Source organism: Rana temporaria, chromosome 3 (genome assembly GCF_905171775.1).
Source record: "Rana temporaria chromosome 3, aRanTem1.1, whole genome shotgun sequence".
NCBI lineage: Eukaryota > Metazoa > Chordata > Amphibia > Anura > Ranidae > Rana > Rana temporaria.
Window position 1 is genome coordinate 86,980,944 of NC_053491.1, and position 24,737 is coordinate 87,005,680.

General features: G+C 42.2%; 1 protein-coding gene across 1 annotated transcript; it reads left to right on the top strand.

Moving 5' to 3' along the window:
* Window positions 1-14,105: 14,105 nt before the first annotated feature.
* LOC120931430 (proto-oncogene Mas-like) lies at window positions 14,106-15,489 on the top strand. Its single transcript, XM_040342857.1, has one exon. It carries the CDS (start codon window positions 14,117-14,119, stop codon window positions 15,140-15,142), a length of 1,026 nt encoding a protein of 341 aa, XP_040198791.1. The 5' UTR covers window positions 14,106-14,116; the 3' UTR covers window positions 15,143-15,489.
* The last annotated feature ends 9,248 nt before the right edge of the window (window positions 15,490-24,737 follow it).

Here is a 24,737-nt window from a genome sequence, read left to right on the forward strand (position 1 = left end):
TGTCAAAAACAAAACATCCAGATCCGGAAGTGAAGGTAAAGGAAAACCATTCAAAAAACCTTGAACCAAGAATTCCGCTATCACTCGATTTGGGTAATGCATGAGCCACGGCCGAATGTTTTCTAACATCACGGGAGTCACTGCCTTTAATAAAGAACTCCTTAGCAGGAGCATTATCATGGGCACCCAATCTTTTAAAACATCTAACAGCAGGATGCGCACCAGCACAATAAGTACATTCATGTTTATATTTACAAGTTGCTGGCCATCTACATTGCCCATCGTTAAAATTAAAACACAACCCCTTACGAAAACCAACAGGATTCTGAACAACAGGGTTTTGAGCAATGGGTCTGGGAAATTGAGGTTTTTGAGGAAACAGCAGATTCAACCATAGACCCACATCCTTCATTCCCCAATTAAGAGAACTATGTACAGCTAACTTTTGCCGAAACGATCTATCATAAAAATACCAAGCCTGACCATGAAAATTTTTATAGGCCTCCAAAATAATTTCAACATGCCTGAAAAGTACACTACAACGTTCAGGATATTTTTTGCCCAGAATACTTGCAAATATACAAAATAATTGAAGCCAATTGTTAAATGACCTTGGCACAGAACGTTTCCTATCGTCATCCAATTTGTCATCTCTTTTATCAAAATGATAATCTTTAGACAATGGCAAAAGAGAAAACAAGTCAATAAATTCACCACGCCAAATTTTTTCTTTGCACGCAGCACTAAGGCCCCATACACACGGGAGAATTTATCCGCGAATACGGTCCAGCGGACCGTTTCCGCGGATAAATCCTCTCAAGGATTTCAGCAGATTTCTATGCGATGGCGTGTACACACCATCGCATTGAAATCCGCGCCGAAATCCTCTGGCGATGACGTGTCGCGCCGTCGCCGCGATTATGACGCGGCGACGTGCGCGACGCTGTCATATAAGGAATTCCACGCATGCGTCAAATCATTACGACGCATGCGGGGGATCCCTTAGGACGGATGGATCCGGTGAGTCTGTACAGACCAGCGGATCCATCCGTTGGGATGGATTCCAGCAGATGGATTTGTTCTGCATGTCAGCGAATATCCGATCTGCTGGAATCCATCCCAGGGGATAAATATCCGCGGATAAAGATCCGCTGGCGTGTACACACCATAGGATCTATCCGCTGAAACCCATTTGCTGGGATTTATCTGCGGATAGATTCTATGGTGTGTATGGGGCCTAAGATGCAAACCTAATGGCGAAAGTTCACAAGCCATTGCTTCCTTCAAACAACCCTCAGGTACCATAGACGAAATATGGACAGATGATAACTCAGGAGAAGGTACAGATTCCTTGCATTGAGATAATACACTGTCACGTCTATCAATTTGCCATGCTGCAGCAACAGCGTTAGGACCATGTACAACAGTAGGATACTTAAATTTATCAACTATAACAGAAAATTGTGTAGCAAGTCTACTCAGTATAGCAATATCAGAAGACTCACCTGAACAACCAGCATCATTCGATGAAGGAACCGCTGTCATCCCCTGGCTGAGTAACGCCACCACATTAACAGGCATTACAAAGAATGTAATCCAGCTGAGTTTTGAGTTCACAAACCATAATAGTTACAGTAAACATAATTACAATTAGAACTTGTTGAACATCCACATTTTCTTACTAAAGTTAGACAGATTGAGATGTTGCCCCGTTCAGCAGGGACCACCCAAATTTTAATGAGTGTATAGACGGCCCTGTTTAACAGAAGTCAATTGTTCAATCTAATTCTGTTGAGCGCACAAGTTGGAAAATGTTTGTCGATCAGTGGTTGCAACCACTGATCAGTGTATTCTGACAGTTCTGGATGCCATTGCTAAGATCCAATGTCCCTGTGGGTGGGGAATCCGACATCCACCATATTTAAGTGGATGGAGGAACCTGTTTTTTTTTTTATTTCCTTTGGCTCGCTGGCTGAACTAAAAACTACTGTAAGTAAAGAACCGCCTTCAGCACTCTACCTAATTCGACAGTCTAATATGCAGTATATCTAATTTTAGGTATATACAGTAGGTATAGGTAAATAGTTTAGGGTAAACAAACCTTTAGATAAAATCTCTGGGCTAGATTCATAAAGGAGTTACGTCGGCGTATCTCCAGATACGCCGTCGTAACTCCAAATGCAGGCCGTCACATCTCGGCGCCTGATTCATAGAATCAGATACGCCTCAATGTTGGCTAGATACGAGCGGCGTAAGTCTCCTACGCCGTCGTATCTTAGGGTGCATATTTACGCTGGCCGCTAGGTGGCGCTTCTGTTGATTTCCGCGTAGAATATGCAAATGAGCTAGATACGCCGATTCAGAAACGTACGTCCACCCGGCGCATTGATTTACTTCGTTTACGTAAGGCTTTTTTAGGTGTAAAGTTACCCCTGCTATATGAGGCGTAGCCAATGTTAAGTATGGACGTCCGGACAGCGTCTAATTTTCCGTCGTTTGCGTAAGTCATACGCGAGTAGGGCTGTGCGTAAGTTACGTTAACGTCGAAAGCATTGACTATTTGCGGCGTAATTTGGAGCATGTGCACTGGCATACTTTTACGGACGGCCCTATGCGCTCTTCGTTAGAAGCGTCAAATTCGTGGGGTCACAGGTAATTACCATACAACACGCCCCCTACCAGCCTATTTTGAATTAGGCGGGCTTACGCCGGCCCATATACGCTAAGCCGCCGTAACTTCAGGCGCAAATTCTTTCTGAATACGGGACTTGCCTGTCAAAGTTACAGCGGCGTAGCGTATATGAGATACGCTACGCCCGCCTAAAGATAGGCATTTCTTTGTGAATCTAGCCCTCTATATGTGTTTATCACTAACATAGTAGTGCACAAGGGGTATGCCAGGTGTTCCTGGGCACACCCTAATCACTAAATGTGATGCCAAATCCACCTACACAGTCACACGCCTTCAACTCCGCAGCTCTCATTGGCCCTGGTATGACTCATCCATCCTCCCTTTCTGGCAAACTCTCATGAGAGTGAGAAAGAGCTCTGCATGATGTTATAAGTCTAGGCTTTTTACCAGAAAAGAAACAGGAAGTTGGCTGTATAAGGTATTTACTGTCAGAAAAAATAAAATGATTTACTATCCAAAGTTAAAACAACAACGGCAGAAGATTTAATTGATGGAAAGTTGAAAAACTTACTGAAGTTCCACTTTAAGGTGAAAAAAACATTTTCAGTTTCCCTCGCTTAGGAGCGAGTACGCACAAGTGCCCCACAGCAAGTGGCTTGTTTTGGGGGCACTAAGTGGGAGGGTGGAGCCAGGAACACTGGCAGGGTCCCCAGAAAAAGAGGAACAGGGCTGCTCTGTACAAAACCATTGCACAGAGCAGGTAAGTATGACATGTTTGTTATTTTAATGGGAAAAAAACACAGCTTTAAAATCACTTTAAAGTGACATTAAACAATATCCCTTTTTCTCTAAAATCTATACTGAACTATACACAGCCACTACTTACATGGCCACTGCAATACTGTGCCCCAACAGAATTAATTATGAATTTCCATAGTTGTCTTTTCCGTAGGATTTATTCCTCCTGTTTTTTTGTTTTAAATACAGAGCCTTAGCATCTTATATAGTTACTGAGTAATGATGCTAATTGTGCATTATCATTTTTTTTCTTGGTCTTTTAACATTGTGCTTGAGCAGTTGTTGTCAATGGGGATATGTGTTGTTTAATTTCACAATTAATTTTTATTGTGTTTTGTTTTGTACCTTTTTCTGGTCCTTTTAATACCAAGCTCAAACATTATTGGCAGTGGGAATGATGTTACTTCCACAATATATTCTACATGTATTTTGTGATATGAAATGTGGAAGATATTCTATTTAATTACCACCTGACACCTTTTACTGGTTCCCAAGACAGGAGATGCTTATACAGTATACCAGTCCAGTAAAACATATACATCCATCTTTTCAATGGTTCCCCTGGTATAAATATGAAATTCAACATTTCTACCACAAACCAAAATCTCATCGTCAGATAAGAGAGAAACTACTAAAATGCTAAAGAGGACTATGCTGATGTCAGAAATGCTTGCTTGCAGAATACTGGGCTATGCTGGTGCCAATAATGCTTGTGTGCAGAATACTGGGCTATGCTGGTGCCAATAATGCTTGTGTGCAGAATACTGGGCTATGCTGGTGCCAGTGATGCTTGTGTGCAGCGTACTGGCCTATGCTGGTACCTCTAATGCCCCTTCCAATATACTGGGCTATGCTGGTGCCAGTGATGCTTGTGCGCAGCGTACTGGCCTATGCTGGTACCTCTATTGCCCCTTCCAATATACTGGGCTATGCTGGTGCCAGTGATGCTTGTGTGCAGCGTACTGGCCTATGCTGGTACCTCTAATGCCCCGTCCAATATACTGGGCTATGCTGGTGCCAGTGATGCTTGTGTGCAGCGTACTGGCCTATGCTGGTACCTCTATTGCCCCTTCCAATATACTGGGCTATGCTGGTGCCAGTAATGCTTGTGTGCAGAATACTGAGTTATGCTGGTACCTCTAATGCCCCTTACAGGATACTGGGCTATGCTGGTGCCAGTAATGCTTGTGTGCAGAATACTGGGCTATGCTGGTACCTCTAATGCCCCTTACATGATACTGGGCTATGCTGGTGCCAGTAATGCTTGTGTGGATCACTTGTTTGGTTTATTTAGTTTTGATTCACATTGCTTCTTGAACACATTGCAACGGGTACCTTACTAGTGCCTTAACATTGTGTCACTATTTGTTTCTTTGATGAACATTTTGTGCACACAGTCATTTCTTATATTCGGATATCTGAAATGTTTTAATAATATTAGCTCTGCATTTTCCAGGCTTCTATCATTGGTGTGTGCAGACTATTACATTAGAGTGTGCACCTGAAAGCTCAAACACACATGCTTTTCCCAAAAGCCTCAGCTGCACTGGACAGTGAATGAATAGGACGTGCTCTGTGCTGAGCAGCTTCCTGTTCATTCACAAACTGAAGCTTGGTAAATACAGTTCACTATGCTTCAGTTATGAATGAACACAGTGAGTGAGTGTGTTCACTGTGTTCATTTAGAAAAGGAAGTTGTCGGTAAATGACATATTTACTAGCCCCTTCCCTCGCTCTCCATCCTTCAACATCCCCTGCAGAAGTGGAATGGGGAGAGGAGAAAAACTAGCAGCACTGCGAGGCAGCCAACACAGGGGAAGCCCAGGCATTCAGTAGGTGGATTTGGCATCACATTTAGTGATTAGGGTGTGCCCAGGAACACCTGGCATACCCCTTGTGCACACCTATGTTAGTGATAAACACATATAGAGATTTTATCTAAAGGTTTGTTTACCCTAAACTATATACCTATACCTACTGTATATACCTAAAATTAGATATACTGCATATTAGAATGTCGAATTAGGTAGAGTGCTGAAGACGGTTCTTTACTTACAGTAGTTTTTAGTTCAGCCAGCGAGCCAAAGGTAATAAAAAAAAACAGGTGTTCCTCCATCCACTTAAATATGGTGGATGTCGGATTCCCCACCCACAGGGACATTGGATCCTAGCAATGGCATTCAGAACTGTCAGAATACACTGATCAGTGGTTGCAACCACTGATCGACAAAAGTTTTCCAACTTGTGCACTCAACAGAATTAGATCGAACAATTGACTTCTGTTAAACAGGGCCGTCTATACACTCATTAAAATTTGGGTGGTCCCTGCTGAACGGGGCAACATCTCAATCTGTCTAGCTTTAGTAAGCAAGCATGTGGATGTTCAACAAGTTCTAATTGTAATTATGTTTACTGTAACTATTATGGTTTGTGAACTCAAAACTCAGCTGGATTACATTCTTTGTATTACAAGTATGGTGTGACTTTTGGCTCAGACTGTTTAACGAAAAATCCAACTACAACCAACACTTTAAATTCAGTTTTGTATATGGTAGAGAGGGGTTAGAACAGTTGTCAGGTTTTAGAACTGAAATCCAGGCAAACAACCATATACACAGATGAACACATGTAGATTTGAGATTTTCACAGGTCTTTCATACAGTCCTGTCTTGATTTTTCTCTGCTGTAGTTCTTTAATGCATACAGGTGCTCTCTGTTGCTTCTTCCCTGTGGCACTGAACTGGTTAACAGCACTGCACTGTGGGAACTGTAGTCCAGAGGAGAAAGACTTTACTGTGTAATCGAGTGCTTTTGAAACTGCATTTCGAAGAGGGATTTTGACAGGAGGAGATGGAAAAGCTGCATTTTCTCAGGCTGTACAGGACATAGCTTCCTCTTGCCACGAGGAAGCCTGGCGATTGCACATCGCTGTCCAGTGTGCAAAGTCACTGCTGCATGTCGGTGGCCTGAGAGGGATCCGGAGTGCTAAATTTGGAAATGCCAACAGCCAGAATCACCTGGTTGCAGAGCAGAGAGTGGACTAATTGCTGTGTATGGACTGGTGAGTTGCTGATGTGGGGATTTACTATCTGCTGCTAAAGAGAGAGACTGAGCTCTCTCTAGGAACTGACCATACATTCATCTAGTAGCCTTATTGCTGCCTGCAGACTTGACTGAGACGATTCTCATGTGCACCAGCAGTACGACTAAGCCCCAATGCTAGCTGGCTAAAGAGTTAGGATTATTACTGTCCCTTTGCAGCTGCTACACACAGACCTTTACCTATTGCTTATGCCAAGAGGTATCTCCGAGGACATTGCACCATATCCTAGCCATTCTCCTAGAGTGCACTCTAGATTAGGTATAGTATTATTATTCATATTGCAGTTAAAGGATAAGTTCACTTTTAAAAACATGTTACATGTTCCACACATTTTTAGAGTGGAACATGTAATATGTTCCTGCTCCTGCAGCCTTTCCTCAATCCCCTTTTTAATTGTGACAGTGGGCTGGGGATCTTCTCCCCGCACCCACTGTCACAATTTGAAAAATATGTGGCCATGTGGGAGGAGCACAAAGTTCTGTGAATGACTGGACTACAAGTACTGACATCCTTTGCGGTTGACTGTTTGTAGTTCTCAATGAACTACCAGGGTACTGGTCTAGTAGTTCATTGATACTTCCAGTTATTCAGGAACTGCCTCCTCGTATGAGATACACGCAGAGAGCTACACAGACAGTCTGCAGGAGCCTGAGATTGCACCTGCGACCTCCTGATCGCAGGTGCAATGTTTTACAGGCTCCTAGTAAAAAAAAAGATAGACTTTTTTTACCTGCAAAAAATCTACATTTATTATTTGTTTTACATAGGTGAACTTATCCTTTAATGTTTGTATGCACTGCTTTTTGCTAAACTTGGTGATTTATGAGTTGATTCCAGTCTAGTGGTACAGAACTCTATTCTAAGTAATTTCAGCCAAGAGATAATACATTGTTTAGCTGACGGTGTCTGAATCTTTCCTCTGTGTGCACATTTATCCTCAAACCACTATTTACGCTAACCTATTGGTCTCCAAACTGCAGCCCAGGGGCCACATGTAGCCATTTGCATGTCTATATCTGGCCCTTGGGGCACTATTACTCCAAGTGATAGCAACAAGGGGGCACAATTCCCCCCACTTACACCAATGGTGAGGCATTATTCCTTCCCCTTATACCAATGATGGGGCACTATTCTTCTACTGACACCAACAATGGGGCACAATTCCTCCAACTGACACTAATTATGGGGCACTATTCATCCCATTGATACCAAGGATGAGGGTACATTCCTCCCACTGACACCAATGATGGGGTATTATTCCTTCCCCTGATAACAAGGGTGGGGCACTATTCCTCCAACTAATACCAATGATGGGGCATTGTTTATTCCCACTAATGACAGGACATTTTCCACTCACACTGACAGATCGGTCCCCTCAAAGTCTGAAAAACAGTAAACTGGCCCTTTGTTTAGGCTTCATTTACACTGGCCTACATTTACTGTTGCCATGGGACGCTAAATTGTGGCATGTTTTTGCATGCTACGGTTTTGCAGTGTTTTTTTCCATGTTTCGCATTTTCCCGCAGCCGGTGGTCTAAACTTTCCTAGAGGGAGAGGGAGATTTAACCTCACCTAAACGCAGCAGCTCCTAAACTTGAATGTAAAAAGGGGGGGGGGTGTGTTGGGGCACTTACTAATAACACAACAATTAATATAACAAATAATAAATATAGTGCATATAATCCAGTGGTAGTAAACACACAATAGGCAGCAAATAATGCTGTAAAAGCTTTGTGCAAATGGTGCAAATAATTCCAATCAATAAAAAGCTCCTAAACTCAGCTAAAAGCCACTGGGGTACATTTACTGGTGCACTCAGAATCTGGTGCATCTGTGCATAGTAAACAATCAGCTTCTAACCTCAGCTTGTTTAATTAAGCTATGCCAATAAAACCTAGAAGCTGATTGGTTTCTATTTAGCGTTGCACCAGATTTTGCACTCTCCAGCTTTAGTAAATACCATCTATGTGTACATGGACACAGGCTTTTATAGAGTTGAGTTTAGGAGCTTTGGCAAAAAATTACAAAAGCTCAGAAACTCAAGCTTAGAAGCTGCCAGTGTAGGTTTGTGTACATGAAGCCTCAGAAAGTTTACAGCCGTTCTAACCCATACTGTACAATACATTGAGTTAATTTACCACTAAACAGTCTTCTGTATATTTCGTAATACTAATTCACACTCAAGGTATCCACACTTGTTTTCCTATGCAATAACTTTCACTCAACCAAGCGTGCCAGTGGGGCTGAGGCTGTTCTTGAACTCAAATTACTAAGCATCTCCTTCAGGGGTAGTGCTACATATTGCATGTGTAATTCTTTTAGACCACAGGCACACTGGGTATTTAGCCCCAGTGCATAAGGCTCTGGCATATAGGTTTGCCCAGTAGGCATGGGTACACCATCCAGTTCTGCTGCTGGCAGCTTGTTAAAGAGGCAGACAGCTGAAATGCAGGCATTCCAGGCATTCATCTCCGATCATATGCTGCCAGTGCCTTCTACCCAAACACCGGAGTCTCATTTACCAAAGCTAAACACCCAGGGGGAGATTCAGATAGAGATACGACGACGTATCTCCTGATACGCCGTCGTATCTCTGAGATCCGACGGTCGGATCTATGCGACTGATTCATAAGAATCAGTTACGCATAGATCTCCCTTAGATCCGACAGGTGCAAGTGACTTACACCGTCGGATCTTAGGCTGCAATCTCCCGCCGGCCGCTTGGTGGTGCTTCCATTTTCATACGCGACGAATATGCAAATGAGGAGGTCCGCCGATTCAGAAACGAACGCCCGCCCGTCGCTTTTTTTTTAACGTTGTTTGCGTTCGGCTTTTTCCGGCGTATACTTACCCCTGCTATATGCGGCGTATCCAATGTTAAGTATGGCCGTCGTTCCCGCGCTGAGTTTTGAATTTTTACGTCTTTGCGTAAGTCGGTCGCGAATACGGATGGACGTAATTTACGTTCACGCCGAAACCAATGCACGCCGGGAAAATTCGCGGACGGCGCATGCGCATTTAAATCGGCGCGGGGACGTGCCTGATTTAAATACTACACTCCCCCTAGCTGCGGAATTTGAATTCCGCCGGGGGAGTTACGATCCGCCAGCGCAAGTTTCGAGGTAAGTGCTTTCTGAATACTGCACTAGTCTCTCAAATTTGCGCCGGCGAATCGTAAATCAGATAGATTACGTGGATCTTTAGATCCGCTAATCTATCTGAATCTAGCCCCCAGTGTACAGGGGCCATATAAGAGATTGAATATGTCTGCTTACATCCTTTCTGTCTGACTCCATAACCGGGTCCAGTAGCGAGTGGAAACCTCTCCAAACCTTATCCACTGTAATCAACACCAAAAAAAAATGTTTGGGCCTTTGAAATACATATGTACTTACCTATCAAACAAGAATTCTTACATTAGCAGCCAAAAAAAAGACTAAACATACCATCTTGGTCTTGAAACTACTTAGGCTGTATATTATTTTGTGATTTTCCTCATGCCAGACAGATATTAAACTTTTGTCTTCTTTGTTGTAATGGTTGGCTAAGAATGAAGTGTTTATATTGGCACACTTGGCCTTAATATTTGAAACTCCCAAGTTTAGAGTGGCATTCTTTTTGTGTACATGTGTGATGGAAAGAAATAGTCTGTATATGTTCAGGGGTGTGAAAATGTTCTTTTGGTAATGCCGTAATCCGTTATTTTAAATACTTGTACATATTTACAGAACTGGTTATTTAGCAGAAATTAGTGTTTTATTACGACTTTATAAAATAAATTATGATATCATAGTGTTAGGAACTGGCTTTAGTGTAATCTCACCAACTTATTTATTTTGCAGTGTTGAGAAACACCCGAGTATGCTATGTACTGCATCTGCATCTACACTACTGGAACCATTGGCCTGATTTACTAAAGAAATTGAGAACCTCAAACAAAAAAAATGAGGGTGATTTTCTCAGGCTGGGCTTCTATCCATGTCTATGTTTGTAATTTTTAGTACATTTTTTAATGCGCATTGTATATGTGTTTTCATAATTCTTTTGGGCATCACAGTGTGTGAAAATTCACAGAAAATGAGACATGCCTCATTTTCACCAACACACCGCAATGCAGTGCACAGATATGAATGGGCTCAATGGAGTCAGTGGCCCGGATTCAGAAAGGAGACACAACGGCGTATCTCCGGATACGCCGTCGTATCTCTGAGTGTGCGTGGTCGTAACTATGTGACTGATTCAGAGAATCAGTTACGCATAGATTTCTCTAAGATCCGACCGGCGTAAGTGTCTTACACCATCGTATCTTAGGCTGCATATTTACGCTGGCCGCTAGGTGGCGCTTCCGTATATTTCCACGAGGAATATGCAAATTAGCTAGATACGCCGATTCAGAAACGTACGTCCGGCCGCGCATTTTTTTACGTCGTTTACGTTAGGCTTTTTCCGGCGTAAAGTTACCCCTGCTATATGAGGCGTAGCTAATGTTAAGTATGGACGTCATTCCCGCGTCAAGTTTTTAAAATTTGAAGTCGTTTGCGTAAGTCGTTTGCGAATAGGGCTGTACGTAAGTTACGTTCACGTCTAAAGCATTGACGATTTGCGGCGTAACTTCAAGCATGCGCACTGGGATTTTTTTCACGAACGGCGTATGCGCCGTTCATAAAAAACGTCAAATACGCGGGGGTCACAGTTAATATACATAAAACACGCCCACATCATCCACATTTAAATTAGGCGGGCTTACGCCGACACACATACGTTGCGCCGCCGTAACTAAGGGCGCAAGTTGTTTCTGAATATGGAACTTGCGCCCAAATTTACGGCGGCGTGCCGTATCTGCGATACGTTACGCCCGCCCATAGATAGACGATTCTATCTGAATCCGGGACAGTGTGTGTTATATCTCATAGATGTGAATCAAGCTTTCAGCTATGCACAGTAAAACAATATGGAGTATTTTTTTAGGCATTTTTTTGTGGTGTGCACCATAAAAGGGCTACACACAGGGCTTTTTTTCTCAGAGAATAGGTGCAGGAACTCCTCCTTTTCTCTGCCCTACTCACCTCCGAGCACCATTCCTTGGTTCCATCTCTTACCCACCTCCCAGTACTGCCCTTTCATACAATACATAACCAAGTATCATTTTGTTGTGTGTAACTGTCCGCTTGTCACTTTAAACCTTTGTTCAGCACTGACTGACAGGTGGAACCTTTATTGCATTCCTCTTGTTTCCCTGGGGAATGTTTTAATCATGCATATGGTGTTTAACAAGTTAAAATGATTAACCTCTGTGGTGTTCAATCCTAATGCACACCTTTGAGGCAAAAGAATAAAAGTACTGCACCCGTCAGAAGCTCTCCTCTCGTTATTTACTCAAAGCCAATGGGGCCGCTACATGGTGCTAAGTAATTTGTATTGAATTTGGTAATGATAACAAGAAAATCAGTAAAATAGATCCCCTGCAGCCAGCAACATTAGATCCTGCTAACAACAGTGGATCACCTACAGCAACATTTCCTGCCCAGCAACAATAGACTCCCGGCAGCATCAACAGATCTCCGCACAGCCAGAATTAATAATCTCTCCGGCAGCCAGCAACAATAGACCCCACCCTCAACAGTAGACCCCTCCCTCAACAGTAAACGGTCCCTTTGTTTAGAAAGTTTCGAGACCAATGTTCTCAGGGGTAAAGTCCTGGGGAAAAAAGTGTGGGAACTCCCACCCAAGATCCACTCCCCCACCAAAAAAAAAAAGATACGCTCATATGCATATGTACTAAATCGCATGTTTTTTGTTTTTTTTTTATCCACTGTACCTTAGTAATCCTTTATGTTACTGGCCGATTCCTGTATATGGATATGGATTCTTTAAGCAAGTTCTTTCTAAATCCCGCAATAACTCGCGGCAGGCCTCCGTAATGTCCCCTGGGAACAATGACAAAAGCTCCCAGGAGACATTGCGGCATCGAGGAAGTGACGGAATACACGCACACTACCCGATGAATCCATATACAGGAAGCGGCCAGTAACATAAAAGGATTACTAAGGTTCGCCTGCCCCTGACAGTGACTCGAGCTGGGCATCGCCGCTTAGTGAAGGATTGGCTCGGGCGGCTCGGCTGCTCTAGTCCTGCAAAGGGAACTGCGTTCCTGCTGTGAAAAAAGTGCAGGGACTCCGTTCCCACGCGTTCCCGCAGGACTTGAGCCCTAAATGTTCTACACATACAGTATAGTGATATGTGTTCCAGATATATTAGCCTTATGGCAAATATATCCGCTGATTTACTAAAGGAAAACACTCAAAAGAGTAACGTTTCACTTTACATGTATCCAATCATGTGATGGAAAGTTTATTTCTTCTGCATATGATTGGAAAATTGAGGCAAATCTTCAAGTTTTTTTCCTGTGAAGATTCTCAACTCCTTTCGACCTGGTTCACATGGTTTAGAAAGTATAAAAAGGCATGTCATAAAAACACATTGGGGGGGGGGGGGATTTGCTAAAGGCAAAAAGTCTGTGTACTTTGCAAGTACAGCTGCACTCATTTTCCCCAGAGCTTAGTAAATGAGTTAAAGCTCTACTAATTTCCATCATCCAATCACGTGCAAGCAAAATTTATTTTTCTTTGCACCTGATTTGGTATTCTTTACAAAGCGAAGCTATGCCACACAACATTTACTAAGGAAAACAAGTGAAACTGCATCTGAACCCCACTAGGGTGGATTTACTAAAGACGAGTAGACTGTGCACTTTGAAAGTGTAGGTACACTCATATTTTCCAAAAAAACAAACATGATATACTTACCTTCCTTGTGAAATGGTTTTAACAATGGTACAAAGTCATCCTCTGGCCTATTGAGGCCCAGACGGGTGATCAACGGGGCACAATGAAGGCCCCTAGTTTGGGGCTTCCAAGGCTCCACCTTACAAGGGAAAACACTGTCCTCTTACAATCCACTACTGGTCTTGCCCACCAACAGATCCAACTAAGTTCTAGTCCAAATGGCCAATTCCAAGAGGCATTGCTAGAGAGGTTGGAGGAAGGAGCAGTCCACACAAGATCTTTTTTCAAAGGTTTACTAAACATTTACTAAATGTTCTATTAAAGGCAAGAATTGTACAAGCCTTGTCACAATGTCACAGGGAGTATCTTATTGCAAGATCATATTATAAGAGAAAAATGCAAGGACTTGCTTTGGACAGAGAAAGGAGGTTTGGTGGTAATTTTGGGGTTTGCCTTGGCATACACTTTCATTGTTACCACTGCTCCTCTTTATACTGAACTCACACAGTACTTGAATGTTCTGTTTAGTTTATTGCTTACACTTTTTTGGGTTCTTTATGGTATTGCTTTTCTTTCAGAGCCTATGGAAAACAATGCTGAGCGTGAAAACAGAAGATGTTCTACCACCACAGATAAAAGCTGTCTGCATCTGGATGAAGCATACTTTCTGGACACCATGTATGACTCAAGCTGAATGACTAAAGTACATCATCATGTGCAAGATGTTGGATCCAAACATTTAGCATCATTAAAAAGTGCTTCCACATAGCATTGATAAACAGATAAACTGTTTATAAGATGTCTTCATTCATTTCCTTGGGTCCAGAGAACATAACGAACCACCCTTCTGAGACAATGTACTGGAATAATCATACCATGTTGTTCAAACCAGTGTTCAATATAGTAATCACCCCCATAACGATCATAATAGCAATAATTGGTATATGTGGAAACAGCTTAGTTGTGTGGTACCTCTCTTTTAAGATAAAGAGGAACACTTCCACAACCTATATCTTCAACCTTGCCCTGGTTGATGCTACCTTTCTGCTTTTTGTAACTGTATTGAATTTTGTTGCTATGGTTTTTACACTGGCCCCAGGGTTAGAAGCTCACTATGAACATGTTCATTTTATCAATGTGATTGATATACTCATCCAAGGTTGCATTTTTGGATACAATACCAGCTTATGCCTTCTTACAGCTATAAGCATCGAAAGATGTATATCTGTCGTATTTCCCATCTGGTATCACTGCAACAGACCAAAACATCTGTCTGCTGTTGTATGTGCATTCATATGGTTCACTTCTTGCCTGCTTAGTGCCCTTGAGTTAGCTTTTTGTTACAATGTTACATACAATCGCACAGGCCTAAAAGATGGATCTGGTAAGGAATGTAAAGTTGTCTTTATTATTATCTGTTGCTTTAGCTTCATGATCTTTATTCCATCAATGACAGTATCAAGCTTGGTTCTGCTTATTAAAGTGTGGACAAGTTCTCAGCAACGGCAGCCTAGGAAGTTATACGTGGTCATCACAGTGACAGTGATCTTCTTTCTTGTGTTTGGAATGCCCATGAGAGTCTTGCTACTAGCATGGTACAAACACCATATTATGCCACCCTTCCCCATGATGGATTTATTTGCTATGTTCTGCTCTACGAACAGTGCCATTAATCCTTTTGTATACTTCCTTGTTGGTCGCAAAGGCACCCGCGGTAGAAAAATAACACTCCTGGCTATTCTTCAGGCTGTATTTCGAGATGAAGGATCACAGTATAATAGAGAACAAAGAAAGATATCGGCTGACCCGGAGACAGTGATGTGAAATTACCATGGTTTAAAGTTTATATGTATCCTCTTTGGTTAGACATAGAAAAGTAGAAGTTGGTTAGCCTGTAAAGCTGGGATTGAGAGCCACTGTACTTCTGTTTCCTTGTTGGATTACATTTTTTTTATCATTACAGCTGTTTGCACTCTGTTGTGAAACTGACATTTTTTTCTGATGGGACATTATGATGCAATAATGCGCACATGTATCTATAGGAATTAAATAAATGTTGATATAATTTATTTAATTTGTGCAAAAATGTATTGAAAGTTTTAAGAATTACATTTTTCATACAGAATTCATTTTTAGGAGTAAAAGTACGTACGTAAAAGTAGCAGTGTCTGACATGTTAGATCAAGTGTTTACATACATGTATAGGCTATGTCTATGACAGCTTGGATACTTAGCATGTAGCTCAGTTTATGATTATACTGTTTAAAGTTTACCCAGCTTAGGTCTGGCTTTATGCTATTTGATTTTTCTCTCGCAAGGTGAAAAGAGAGAAATGACAGCTGCTTGTTTAATCCAAGCTACAAATAGACAGCACACAGTGGGAAAGGTGTCCGCCAAGTATGCCTGGTGATTAATCCAGGCATTGATAATAGTAATAATAAAAACACAATGTAAGGTTTAAGCAATGGATATTGTCAATCATGGGCAGTCATCTGAAAATTAATTATTCATCTTTGGTTGAACAAATTCAATATTTTCCTTAGCATGACAATCATTTTGAGTTAAAGCGGAGGTTCCACCGTTTTTTTTTGTTTTTTTTTTAAAGTCAGCAGCTACAAATATGGCAGCTGCTGACTTTTAAAAAATGGACACTTACCTGTTCAGCGCGTCCGCGATGTCAGCAGCCGAGGCTGAGAAATCGCTCGGTCCTCGGCTGCTTCCGCCGCCATCCTCGGTGAGGGAATCAGGAAGTGAAGCCTGACTGCTTCACTGCACGATTCCCTACTGCGCTTGCGCGAGGATCGCGGCTCGCTGTAACTGATCCCCGCTCTCTCCTGAGAACAGTGTTTCCCAGGAGACAGCGGGGGGAGTGACGTCACAGGCTGGATTCCCCTTGGGGATCAGACCCGGAAGTGGTGCAAATACCTGTCTCAGACAGGTATCTGCACCCCCCTCCCCCCTGAAAGGTGCTAAATGTGTCACTGGAGGGGGGGGATCCAAAAAGCGGAGGTTCACTTTTTGAGTGAACCTTCGCTTTAATGATTGAACATGCCATGTGCACCAAACAGCCATAAAGCCCCATACACACTATCAGTTTTCCTGCAGGTTTTTCTCTTCAGATTTACCAAAACCATGTAGTGCAAGGGCCTGCCTGCATACGAATTGAAACTCTTATGCCCTGTACACACAATCGGTCAATCCGATGAGAACGGTCTGATGGATTTTTCCATCAGTTAACCGATGAAGCTGACTGATGATCCGTCATGTCTACACACCATCAGTTAAAAAAGCGATCTTGTCAGAACGCGGTGACGTAAAACACAACGACGTGCTGAAAAAAATGAAGTTCAATGCTTCCAAGCATGCGTCGACTTTATTCTGAGCATGTGTGGATTTTTAACCGAGTTTCAAATTTTTTAACCAATGGATAAATAACCGATGGGGCCTACACACGATCGGTTTGGTCTGATGAAAACGGTCCATCAGACCGGTCTCATTGGATTGACCGATCGTGTGTACGCGGCATTAAGGTTTGACCTCATATTAGATGGTTTTAGTAAACCTGAAGAGAAAAACCTGCAGGAAAACTAATAGTGTGTATGGGGCTTAACTTTATAACCACTGACAGGGTAACAATATTATTGTTACAATGGCATATATTAGACAGAACGTAAACATGTTGATGTCTTGAAAGCAGAAAAATGGGCATCGCCGTTTGTTGTGTGTGAGGCTTTGCAGTGAGAACTTTCAGGTTGTCCATGTTGACCCATGTCCACAGCCAAATGTGCCTACATTGGGCACATGGGCATTAGAACCATGGAGCAAAGCAAGAAGGTCTCCTGGTCTGATGAATCAGTTTTTCTTTTACATCATGTCAATAACAAGGTGCATTTGCCTTGCTTACCATGGGGAAGAGCAGGCACCAGGATGCAATATGGGAAGAAAGCAGAGGCAGTGTGTTGCTTTAGGCAATGTTCTGCTGGGAAATCTTGGGTCCTGACATTCATGTGGCTATTACTGCCTAGCTAAACAATGGTGCTGACCATGTACACCCCTTCATGGAAACATTATTCCCTGATGGCAGTGGCTTCTTTCAGCAGAATAATGTGTCCTGCCACATTGCCATAGCCGTCTTTACCGCAGGGTAAACAGGGGAAGCTGCCCAGAGCCCTGTCACTGTTAGGGGCCCAAAGCAGAGCCGCCCGTTATGCCCACGTGCTGCCCGCAAATCAGCACTGAAAATCATCAGCGGTGTGCAGCCAGTGCCAGTGCTGCTTTCTTTTTAGATAGAGTAGCGGCCCTGGCCATGGGTGGGTTGGGCCTTGAATTCCACTGATGCTATGGCCCGCCCCTTGCTTTGCGTGCAGTGTTTAGTGACCAGTGTACCACGGAGGAGCAGTGAGACTGCCGAATGGAGAGGAGTGCTGCCTGGTTCCTGCTTTGTCAAGTGAAACTAGGCAGCGGCTAGCAGTGTGTGTGAACTGTGGAGAATGATTTAGATCAGAGGCTGGAGCTGAGCTTGCCAGGACAAAGAAGGTCTTCTTTCTCCTTCCCTGGCTCCCTATCCCCATGCCATGCCATGCCATGTGTAAAATAGAGGAACTTTTTAAAACACTGACCAGACCTGCAGTCCAGGCTGAGTGAGGCCTCAGAGGACACAGCATAATTTACAGCACATGGCATTACTGTCTATATTTTACTGCTTGATGGGCTTATTTTGGGCCTAGCTGGTTCACATGTATGTGTTTTGGTGGCCCACATTTGCACAGGCACAGCAGCCCATTCATTTGAATGGGCCGCCATGCCTGCATTTCCTGTAAAAAAAAGCGCATGCATCATGTAATAGGCTGCACACACGGCACACCTATGCCCATCAAGCAATGAAATACAACACTGTCTGTCCATTCTGCTGTGACTTATCTGCAGTTCCCGCACTGTCAAACTTGCTGCATTTTTAGACGTTTAGGTCACGCTTTTAAAAAGACAGTGCATTTGTGTGTGCAAGAACTGCAGGTAAGTAGCATGGTGCAAAAGCAGAATGGATTTCAAGGCAACTATATTTTTAAAATGCTGAATGCACCTTTTTTTCTGCATCAAATGAAGGCATGGCAGCCCATTCAAATAATGAGCTGCTGTGCCTGCACAAATGAGGGCCGCCAAAACACATACATGTGAACCAGCCAGGCCCAAAATAAGCTGGAGGGGGGCCCAAAAAAATGTTTGCCCTGGGCCCAAACCATATTAAAGACGGCCCTGCACATTGCAAAAATGATTCAAGAATTGTTTGAGGAACACAACAACAAGTTTGTGGTGTGAATTTTTCCAGGTAAGATTTGAATCCAATTGAGCATCTGTTGGATGTGCTGGAAAAACAAGTCTGATCCATGGAAGCCCCACCTTGCAACTTACAGGAATTAACAGATCTGCTACTGACTGTGGCATTGTGCCAGATAACATGGCATAAATTCAGAGGTCGAGTGGCATCTTTGCCTCAATTGGCCAGGGCTGTTATGGCAGCAAAAGGGGCAGTTTCAGTTGTAAAAGGGGGCCTACCCAATATTAGGTGGGTTTTCATAAAGTTATGTCTGATCCGTGTAAGTAATCTTGTTCTGCTGGGTGACCAGACAACAAATAGGAGGTGCCACTTATGGATCCAGCTGCATCCTCTCTTGTAGTGCACCACAGTGAGTGCTGGCAAACACAGAGCTCATCCCAGCTCCAATGATACAAGAGACAAAAAAATCATGATTAAACTCTGCTGCAGAGTAAAACATGTTGGGGGGTCTTGGCTGCAGCCCAGGCTGAGGCTTTCATTTCACATGTCCACAGAGTCTTGCAGTGATGCGCCGGGAACAGAACCTATTTTGTCTCTTGTATTGCTGGGTGCCACAATCAGGAAATGGGATGTCAGCAGACCCAGAGCTGTAAAGTGCCACTCCACGGTATGAATAAGCAAAGTGACAGATTCTCTCTCACCCAGGATTTTGCCACAGAAAGTATTATTAAGCGCATTGGGTTGTGCAAAACTCCCAACTTTTTGAGATGGGAATGAGGGACACCTATCAGCAAAAGTATGCATGCATAGGACACACCCCTTGCCACACCCCCTTAAAGGAGAATTGTACAAAAAAACAAGTTGGTTAACCCCCCTGGCGGTATTCCTGAGTCTGACTCGGGGTTAGATTTTTGTGCTAGGATCGGTAACCCCGAGTCAGACTCGGGCTCGCCTTGCTGGATCCACAGGCAGTGTTTTCTTACCTTGTCCCTGGATCCAGCGATGCCACCGCGCTGTGTGAGCGAGCGGGACCTCGCTCGATTCACACAGTGTCCTCCTGTGCCGCTGATCTCTGTTCCCTGCGACGTTACGACGCACGGGGACGGAGAACGGCGCCAAATTCAAAAACGTAAACAAACACATTACATACAGTATACTGTAATCTTATAGATTACTGTACTGTATGTAAAAAATACACACCCCCCCCCCTTGTCCCTAGTGGTCTGCCCAGTGTCCTGCATGTACTTTTATATAATAAAAACTGTTCTTTCTGCCTGCAAACTGTAGATTGTCCATAGCAACCAAAAGTGTCCCTTTATGTCAAAAATGTTTTTAGAGCAGCTAGAAAACAGCGATAATAAATTATAATCACTTGCAGAATTGTGCGATAGCGATTTGTGGGGAAATTCGTCATAAAAAAATAAAAGTAATGACAGCGACAATTCTGCAACTGAGCAAATTTCAGTGATTTTGAGTTGATTACATTATTGAATAATTTTTATTATAATTACATTATTATTTGTTATAATTATTTATAGTTATTTATTATATTATAATTTATGATTTTGTTTTTCAAACATTATCAAACCCGGGATCCCTACAATACTCTTGTTTGGTCAGATTTAAGTGAGTTATTGCTAAGAATTACAGGCCTACAGTATAAAACACCAAATTTCCTTGCAAATAATGGTACCGCTTTCAGCACCTTTTTTCTGAAAGAATCATACCGCCAGGGAAGTTAAACCCACAAGTGCTTTTTTTACCACTACTATTCCTTTATATTGGCTTTTGGAATTTACAGATGCAGCCATTTAGAAAATAGGATGAAAGGTTTAGCACTGGGAAACACTTTTTGATAGATAAAAAGTGCATTTTATATACAACTCTATATATCAGACCAAAATGAGGGACAAATGAGGAGGAATGAGGGACAGAGGGACAAGGCTCCAAATCAGGGACAGTCCCTCGAAATCAGGGACAGTTGGGAGCTTTTTTTCAGCACCAAGAAACCAATGTATCATACAACACAACCCAATGCACCTACCAGTCTTTTCTGAAGTAATATGCTGAATTATGTGTGGTATTTGTTATTCCATATCTATAAAAATCTATTATCTGCAAACAAGATTAACAAATGAATTATTTTGGCCAGCACTTGGCATGTGTACTGTGTTGCGGCCAAATGTGTTAGTAGCTTTTTTGATGCAGTTAGTCAAAATGACCACAATTTTTACATGAAATATATTATATGGGCACAACAAAAGAGAAGAAAAAAATCATAAAGGCAGGCATTCTTTAAAAAATAATAAATGTACAAAAAGTGCCTGTTTGTTGCATTTGGAGATTTAGGATTCATTTACACGGGACGGATCTGTGATGATCCGCCCCCGTGAACCTCTGCTTGCTCAGAGGGGATCAATCCGTTGATCCCTGCTGAGCCGGCGGGTGACAGGGCAGTCCCCGCACACTGTGCAGGGACTGCCCCGTCAGATCTCTGCTCTCCCCTATGGGGGGATCGGATGAACACGAACCGTCTGTCCGTGTTCACCCGATCCGATCCGCAGACGAATGGAAAAATAGGGTTTTCCTCCGTCTGCAGAATCGGGGGATTGCGGAATCGGGTGAGATCAGGTGTCAGCGGATGTTCATCCGCTGACACCCGCAATCTCATAGGGATCAATGTATGTCCCTTTTTCATCCGTAAACGGATGGATGAAAAAGCGAACATAAGTTCCGCATGGGTGAAAGGGGCCTTAAAATAAAATGTGTGATGTTATATTTATAAATAAGCAAATGTGATATTCACCAAACATTTACTGTAGGTGTATCTTGCTGGTGAACGTGTTTTAAAATACAGTGATTGGTTCACATAAAGTAAATGTTTGGTGAAAATGTAACAATCTATGTTTTTTAAATGATAAATATAATAGTATCTAATTCTTTGAAAATAGTTTTGCAAGGACTTGCATTTGTCTGCTGTTTTGATCTAGTTTGTTGACCACTTTCTAAGATATTGATAAATCAGCAAACTATAAAAATGTTTTAAAAATATGCCAATTGGAAGCACTGAATTTTACAAAGCTCAGAAAAAAAGCATCATCATAACTTGAAAAATAGCTGTGAAGTAAAAGTGCCATGTATCCAAGGGCTGTATCACAGGTATTTATACACTTTACTTGATTTCCTGGGGTACTAATTTTTTGATGACATACCAAATTCACTTTATAAATGTAACAAAATCAATATGTAAGAATGACAAACAATAGTGACATTTCAAGCTAATGAATATAGACATATCACATTAAAATTTCATATAAGCTTTCTAATGATGCCAAGAAAATGGCTAAGAAAAAAAAACACAAGTTGACCCTTTGAATCTTTTATAACTAGAGCCCCCAGTAAGGTAACCAAAACGTGAAAAGTATATACATTATTATCAGGATACAGGTGATGTTTGTGAATGGAAGCTTAGAAGTATAGCCCTGAAAGCAGTCTTCCTCGTTAGATTGTCTATATATATATAGGCTGACCAAATGTACCTGATGGGACAGCTCTGGTTTCAGGAGGCCATCACCAGATAAAATGTGCCCCAGATACGTTCCAATTTTTGAGAATGAATCTTTGTAAATATGCTGATATTAATGCCTAGAGCAGTGATGGCGAACCTTGGCACCCCAGATGTTTTGGAACTACATTTCCCAAGACAGTCAACTACACTGCATAGTGCATGAGCATCATGGAAAATGTAGTTCCAAAACATCTGGGGTGCCAAGGTTTGCCATCACTGGCATAGAGAGAGCAGAAATGAGGAGAGAGGAGGAGGAGGGTTGAGGCCTGAGGCGCGGGCTTAGAGTGATCGGATGGGAGTCAGACAGGGGGAAGCATGCTTGTGCTGTCATGAGAATTAAATCCGTAACCCTTTTTGTTACATTTGTAACTTCAATCTCTTCTCTATTCCTTTTTGTATCCCAATCTTCTCTCTGTCCATCTATTATACTCCAGTTTCCCCTCTGACCTTCTCTTGTGACTTATCCACTTGCCTTCTCACATCTGACCTATCCACCTACCTACTCATATCTAACCTAATTATCTACTCTTTCATACCTGACCTGTCCACCCACCTCCTTATACCTGCCCTACCCACCTACCTCCTCATACCTGATCAGTTCACCTGCCTGCTTATACCTAACCTGTCCATGTTGAGACCCAAGAAGGCGACATAGTACCACCATGACTCCCAATCCCCCCATATGACTGCTTACTCTCATGACTGCATGTTTGTTGCCCAAGTATTGTCATGATTATCCATGTATTATAACAATTGCAACATTAATTGATATAAAGAAGAAGAAAAAAAATGTGGGTGGTCGAGGCATCAGAGCCCAGGAACTCAACAGCAGATTCAATGCAATGCCAAAGTCCGGTGAGTACGATTCCGGGAGCTAGGGGGGATTTGTCATGGGAGGTGGGTGTTGTATTGGGATGAAGAAGGGAATTTTTACTTGCTTTCACTCTGTGATTTCGGGAATCTTTTGCAGGTGTTTAGAGTTAATTAGTTGATTCAGATGATTAGGTTAAGAGCTCGTTTAGAGAACCTTTTCATGATATGCTAATTTTTTGAGATAGGAATTTGGGGTTTTCATGAGCTGTATGCCAAAATCATCAATATTAAAACAATAAAAAGGCTTGAACTACTTCAGTTGTGTGTAATGAATCTAAAATATATGAAAGTCTAATGTTTATCAGTACATTACAGAAAATAATGAACTTTATCACAATATGCTAATTTTTTGAGAACCACCTGTAGTCTCTGGATTTCATTATGAAAATTTAAGCACCTTACTTTTCAATTAAATTACATCACAAAAGTAAACCAGTAAAACGTCATACACAACACAGCAGAGGAAGATGATTCATGCAAACTGTATTGTAATTACAATGCTACTACTATTTCAGTAATTAGAGTGGCCTAGTAGCATTTGTGTCTTTCCAGTAATGTACTCTATGGAACAAATCAGAGGCTTTCCTCTGCTTGCCTTTACTGTACAATGAGTTTCAAAGAAACTATGCAGCATTCACTAAAGAATTCAACAATACAGGAACCTAGAGAACCTAGAACCTAGATCTTAGAGAACAAAGCTGTTTTGATTTTGAAAGAATGCAGACTAGTAACAGTGCACTTATGTGCTGTATAGAAAAGCACTTTGTAAGTTTAATTTAGCTTGAAGTATAGATAATTATTATCAGTAATTGACCCAAATAAGACAAACAAAACTGCTTGGATTGGGACATTTCTGCAGATTGTTAACTGAATTTTTGTATTTGTCAGTGTAGTTATAAACATAAGCACTGGATATCAGAATCCGATGTCTTAGATAGCTTGGCCTTGTGATAACAATGGGATAACCCATCTTAAATAAAAAAATATATGAGGGAAATCCTGGGAGAAGGGAATAGGGATGGGTATAGAAGAAACAGATCAGTGATGTGAAATATGATTATACATCCAAAAGACGGAGATTGAAAAGCAATGGGTAGAGTGAGACAGTCTATAACTACGTAAGAGGACAAGACCCTTCAACGGCTGTACAGCATATCAAATATTACAAATATGACTAAACTGTGGTACACAGCCTGTTACCTACTCATAGTATTCATGTGTGTCCAAACCCAGTGCACCTCTGAAGAGCGATCCACATTCAGATTGGTTTTCAGAAGTGATTGGCAGATTGCTTGCCGCCCACCGATCGTGACATGTTGAGTAGTTTTTGCTGCGGGCACAAAGGGAAACAGCATGTGTTACTAAACCCAGGTCCCTGCATTCGCTTTATCTGGTCTCCCACAGTACACAAAATATGGAAATGCAATTATTTTCCCATTAGCAGTATATAGCAGTCTTGTGACTTCTATCAGTGTCCAGCAGAGCACTGGTTAAAGCTTGTAGGTGGAGTTTCCATTCTCCTCTGACTGTCCTATGAGGCTGCAGGACCCCTGACCTTCTGTCTGGACAGTGCTGATTGGCCCTGTGCTGATCACACGCACCCTTCCAAAAAAACAAACAAAAAACCTCTAGCAATACACACCAAACTGAGCAGAGTGACTCCAAAGGCTCTGTCTTATCAGGAGATGGATTGGAGCCAGTGG

Bases quoted from the DNA above. Each gene is read 5' to 3' on its own strand.
- LOC120931430 (XM_040342857.1), top strand. From the start codon at position 14,117: ATGTCTTCATTCATTTCCTTGGGTCCAGAGAACATAACGAACCACCCT.